General features: G+C 45.5%; 1 protein-coding gene across 3 annotated transcripts in view; it reads right to left on the bottom strand.

The window, feature by feature from the left end:
- Window positions 1–215: 215 nt before the first annotated feature.
- Window positions 216–6000, bottom strand: part of DRAM1 (DNA damage regulated autophagy modulator 1) — a 49484-nt gene continuing 43699 nt past the window's right edge. For 2 of the 3 annotated variants that reach the window (XM_055240332.2, XM_055240334.2), the window contains exons 6-7: window positions 2731–2823; window positions 216–1776 (exon numbers count right to left, since the gene is read on the bottom strand). In XM_055240332.2, the coding sequence (XP_055096307.1) occupies window positions 1732–1776; window positions 2731–2823 (138 nt within the window). In that variant the 3' untranslated portion in view covers window positions 216–1731. The remainder of the gene's footprint in view (window positions 1777–2730; window positions 2824–6000) is intronic. The other variant, XM_055240333.2, reaches the window with a different exon arrangement.

Raw genomic sequence — 6000 nt, 5'->3', positions numbered from 1 at the left:
AAATGTACTGAACCTAAATTATTCATTTAGTGTATTTCCATAAATGGCACACAAATAAAAAAAAAGACAGAATCTGTACAAAAATAAGAGCTCTCCATTTTTTGTAACACTTTATTTTTTCTGTATATGAATTTGTTAATATAAAAAACTACTTAGAAAATTATAAAAACATCACTACAGTGTCATAAGGCTGTACATTCTCTAGGAAACACATCTTTTTTTTTCTTTTTATATATGCTTTTATTTTCTGTGATACAAACAACTGAATATCAAATGCACAAAGTAAGAATTATACGGAGAAAAAAATCAGATACGTTCATATATATATATATATCACCTTTTCAAGGCTATTTCCATCCAGAATAACCTTGGTTTGCCAGGGCCAATAGAAGGAAGTCACAAAATCGCCTTTAGGCAAATTTGCGTGTTTGCTTTCTTCTATAATTCCAATACCTCCACCATCAACGACTTGAGATAGCTGCCAAGGTGTTATATAATCAGTGCCAGTGTCTTCATTCATTCTACAACGAAGGCTGTCACTTCACACTTGGAAGGTTGCACAGCAGCCGGGCAGAGGCGCTCCTCACTTCCCAGGCGATGGGTGGCCAGGCACAGGCGCTCCTCATTTCCCAGACGATGGGCGGCCAGGCAGAGGCACTCCTCACTTCCCAGACGGGGCGGCCGGGCAGAGGCGCTCCTCACTTCCCAGACGGGGTGGCCGGGCAGAGGCGCTCCTCACTTCCCAGACGGGGCGGCCGGGCAGAGCCGCTCCTCACGTCCCAGACAATGGGCGGCTGGGCAGAGGCGCTCCTCACTTCCCAGATGGGGCGGCCGGGCAGAGCCGCGCCTCACATCCCAGACAATGGGCCGCTGGGCAGAAGCGCTCCTCACTTCCCAGATGGGGCGGCCGGGCAGAGATGCTCCTCACTTCCCAGAGGGGGTGGGCAGGCAGAGGCGCTCCTCACTTCCCAGACGATGGGCGGCCAGGCAGAGGCGCTCCTCACTTCCCAGACGGGGCGGGCAGGCAGAGGTGCTCCTCACTTCCCGGATGGGGCGGCCGGGCAGAGGCGCTCCTCACATCCCAGAGGATGGGCGGCCAGGCAGAGACGCTCCTCACTTCCCCGACGGGGTGGCGGCTGGGCAGAGGCTGTAATCTTAGCACTTTGGGAGGCCAAGGCAGGCGGCTGGGAGGTGGAGGTTGTAGCGAGCGGAGATCACGCCACTGCACTCCAGCCTGGGCAACATTGAGCATTGAGTGGGCGAGACTCCGTCTGTAATCCCAGCACTTCGAGAGGCCGAGGCGGGCAGATCACTCGACGTCAGGAGTTGGAGACCAGCCTGGCCAACACAGTGAAACCCCATCTCCACCAAAAATACAAAAAGCAGCCAGGTGTGGTGGTGTGCGCCTGCAATCCCAGGCACTCGGCAGGCGGAGGCAGGAGAATCACGGGAGCCCGAGGCAGGGACGTTCCAGTGAGCCGAGATTATGCCGCCGCACTCCAGCCTGGGCAACAGAGGGAGGGAGGGAGTGAAGGAAGGAAGGAAGGGAGGGAGGGCAGGCAGGCACATCTTTGGAAATAGTACAACTACTAGGAACTCGTAATGAAATTCGAGTCCTGGATGTGCTGCAGATGCATCCCAATAATCAGGGTGGCCTCAAAACCCTGTCTGTCCTCTGTAGCACTTTTAGAAATGGCCTGCGACATTCACTGAGATCGAATTTTTCTGTCTTCAAACATCACCATTGGTTTCTGCGGATATCCTTAGGGTGATACTCTATTTTTAAAAATGAAAGAGAAAGGTTTAAAAGAAGTTAAACAAACCCAACATTGACAATGACATTTCCAACAGCTCTGCACCACCTAAGGAATGATCTCACTATGGTTTGTGCTATGCTCGAGTCAGGTCCTAAAGAATTTTCTTGGCTTTCTATATCCTTTGAACTAATAATTCACTTGTTTCAAAATGTAAGATTTTTCCTGTGGACAAATCTGATATAGTCCCATCGTCTATCTGCTTTGGGAATATTTTTTGAACAACACACTTTTATTTTTTATTTATTGGGAATATTTTTTGAACAACACACTTTTATTTTTTATTTATTCATTTATTTATTTATTTTGAGACAGAGTCTCGCTCTTGTTGCCCAGGCTAGAGTGCAATGGCGTGATCTCAGCTCACCGCAACCTCCGCCTCCCAGGTTCAAGCGATTCTCCTGCCTCAGCCTTCTGAGTAGCTAGGAATACAGGCATGTGCCACCACCCCCTGCTAATTTTGTATTTTTAGTAGAGACGGGGTTTCTCCATGTTGGTCAGGCTGGTCTCGAACTCCTGACCTCAGGTGATCTGCCCGCCTTGGCCTCCCAAAGTGTGGGATTACAGACATGAGCCACTGCACCCAGCATACTTTTATTTTTTAAAAAAGATATATTTACTTTGTATTATTTGGAACTAGTAAGTGAGATCTCCTAAAAGAAAACAACCAGGATACATGACTATTAACATCAAACAGCAGAGGACATATGAAAATCTTATTGGTGGGAGAGCTATTAAAGATGCCTCCCATTGGGAATAAGCTAACACATGAAGTTGCACAATCCTTACGTATTTTTGTCAAACACATTAAGGATAAAAAGCAAGTGCTCTTTTTAAAATTGCAAAATGTCTTCTGCAAATTTTTACTAATCCTAATTGTCAGCAATTTAAAACATTCGAATTGATAAACACCTACCTGGAAATCTTTGATGAAAGTTAGGAAGTAGAAAATAAAGCCAAAGGCCACTGTCCATTCACATACCGCACTCACTATGTGATATATATAATCCTAATGCAACAATAAAGAAACAGAATTTAGCCTAAAAAGACTCACTTTAATGTACATACTGAAATACAATGAGGAGGTTCAACCAAAGGAAAAAGCTGTCCAGTAAGCATAAGTCAGAACTTTGAGGATATACGGTAAGCACAACCGCATTACTAAGTGTCAGGGCACCTGCCCACTGAGAATGCGAAGGCAGGTATTCCAAAGTTCTTTCTGGCTCGCACAAACTCTCGTTTTAAAATTAGTTTGTCACTTCAAAAGGTAGACTAAGGACTACAAAATGGCTGAGACTGGGAAGCAAATTTGGACTCAACAGAAGAAAGAAATTTCCATACAAGGCATGACTTGGTCTCGCTCTGCTGAGAATCCCTAAGTGTAAGGGCATGCTTAACAAGCGGTCTCGCAATTGTTCCAAAGAATGTGTGTACACATCTAGATGAACCTGGCCAACTAGTCCCCTAGGTTTCGTGTTTCCCTGTTTATATAGAAATGATCATTCAGGAAATGGTTCTGCTTAACATCCTAAGGTAAATACAGCTACAAAGAAAATGCTAATAATGGACATCCACATGTTAACTCTATATCTTCTTGGAGGCAAGAATGAGAGAATGGAAGCCAAGGAGAATGGCTTCAATCAGATGTTCCAAACTCAGTTGCCTATGGAGGCCAGAAAATTAACAATAATAAATAAAACTGATGGTTGTGAAAAGAGAGGGAAGTTAGGGAGCCCACGCCTCATCAGCTCAATTCCATGGGAAAATAATACACTAGTGTTGCTTTCAAAGAGGTTTAAAAAAAAAAAAATACCGTGTGTGTGTGTGTGTGCACACGCACGTGTGTGTCTGTGTGTCTGTGTATGTGTCTGTGTGTGATATCTCCTGATTTTTCAGTGCTGGAAACTAATTTTAAAACTCTGTTGCAGTGGCTCACACCTGTAATCTCAGCACTCTGGAAGGATGAGGCAGGAGGATCACTTGAGCCCAGGAGTTTGAGACCAGCCTGGGCAACATAAAGAGACAAAAAAAAATTAGCTGGGCATGGTGGCCTGCGCCTGCAGTCCCAGCTACTTGGGAGGCTGAACTGGGAGGATCACTTGAGCCTGGGGGATAGAGGTTGCAGTGAACCATGATTGCATCACTCTACTCCAACCTGGGTGACAGAGCGAGACTCTGTCTCAAAAATAATAATAATAAAATAAAAATAAATAAAACTCTGAGTCAAATATGCATATCTGCATTCTGACGTTAGCTCACATGCCAAATGAGGCCTGGGGACTGTCAGTGTGCCCCTTCTGATTTCCTTCGTCACTTTCTGCTCTGCTGAAATGAGGAACTACCCCTAACTCCCCACACCCCCATGCCCTCCGAAGCTGTCTATATGGGTTGCTCTGCCCTTAGCACATGCCCTTGAGGGCTGATCCCACTGCTGTTCTGCCCCAAACTGCTGTAGGCTACGAGGGTGAGTAAATGTGCTGGATCACAGGGCAGCTCCATAGTGACAGTTGTTTTCTTTGATCCTGTTTTCATCCAGATAGATCGAGCGGAGGCACACCAAGCCCTCCGAGCGTCACTCTTCACTCTCCTTGTCATGGTCACATCCACCCACTGTTCTCATGCTAGGTCACACTGAGGAGGACCTGACCAGCCTACAGTAGGAGGTAGAGAACAGAGGCTTCCTCCTTCTGGTACCAGTACCAGTGGACCTGCCTGGTATCATCCCTGAACAAGGAAGATGGCTTCTAAAAATAAAGGCAGAAATTTGGGGGGAATTTCTTAAGCATGCTATTAATGAAAGCACATGGAACCAAGAGTCCTGAATGCAGGCAAAGCCCTAATATCCTTGCTATGTGAAATGAGATAGTGACATTATAATTCTCACCTCCCCCTACCAAGTAAGTCACTGTATATAAATGTGCTGTGAAAGCTGTAAAGCACTACACAGAAGTTTGAGGCAGTACCTAAATGATTATTCAGTGAATTAATGTAAAGGGAATTTTTTTACATCCTTTGATATTAGGAACAGAAGGAAATGCAAGAGTGGCACAGTCATTTATGGAGTGAATAGAAAACCATGTGCCTTTCACATTTTTAAGATAGAAAGTGGAATATAACAGATTTTTAACTGCCTGGGAATATACTTCCATGAGCCCTTCCCAGCAGCGGGTTTGTGGTAGAAGGTCTCCCCCGAGTGGCTGAAAAGTAAAGTACACCTAAGCTGCTCCGCTGTGCGGTCTCACTTTCGGAAAGAGGTTCTCACCAATGGAAAGAGGAACTGAATCCCCTTCGCATGATGGGGCTAATTCCCCACATATAAGAAAAAAACAACTGCCTTTTGCCTAGGTCTAACCTATTGGCTAATTTGGCCATTTTAAGGTTACATTTTAAAGAAGCCCTTTGGTTTGTTTTTTTTGTTTTTTGGTTTTTTTTTGAGATGGAGTCTCACTTGTTGCCCAGGCTGGTGTGCATTGGCGTGATCTCGGCTCATTGTAACCTCCAACTCTCCAACTCCTGGGTACAAGCGATTCTCCTGCCTCAGCCTCCCAAGTAGCTGGGACTAGAGGTGTGTGCCACCACACTTTTTTTTTTTTTTTTTTTTTTAGTACAGACAGGGTTTTGCCATATTGGCCAGGCTAGTCTTGAACTCTGACCTCAAGTGATCTGCCCGCCTTGGCCTCCCAAAGTGTTGGGATTACAGGCCTGAGCCACCGCGCCTGGCCAAGAAGCACTTTTTGATCTGTCTGGATCATTCTCTTCTTCACCATCTTCTGTCTCTCTCTTGTCTTGGCAGGCTTCCATTACCTGCCAAAGTTCTCTGTCTTGGGAAATCCTGCTGTCTCCTCTAGCCACCCTCGTGTTCCTCCTTCACCTCTTACCTCCAGTCCAGAACAGGACTCAATAAACATTTGGTTGACAGCTGAATGAATGAACCATCCCTCTCACTATTTAACTTCTTGCCATTGGCTTCTAACTTCGGCGTTTTACTGAAACTACTTTTTGACAAACATCACTAACTCCCTTATTGCCCAAATTGAGGGACTTCATTCCTAAAGGCTGTTCAGCTGCATATGCCATAGTTAGCCATTTCCCTTGCCTTTGAAAAATGTCCTTTAGTCTCTGGGATCGTATCTCCTCTCGTTCCATCGTTAGGATTAATTGCTATTGCTTCTGCATTTCCACAATG

This window comes from Symphalangus syndactylus, chromosome 13 (assembly GCF_028878055.3).
Source record: "Symphalangus syndactylus isolate Jambi chromosome 13, NHGRI_mSymSyn1-v2.1_pri, whole genome shotgun sequence".
Lineage (NCBI taxonomy): Eukaryota > Metazoa > Chordata > Mammalia > Primates > Hylobatidae > Symphalangus > Symphalangus syndactylus.
This window is presented reverse-complemented; position numbering and strand designations above follow the sequence as displayed.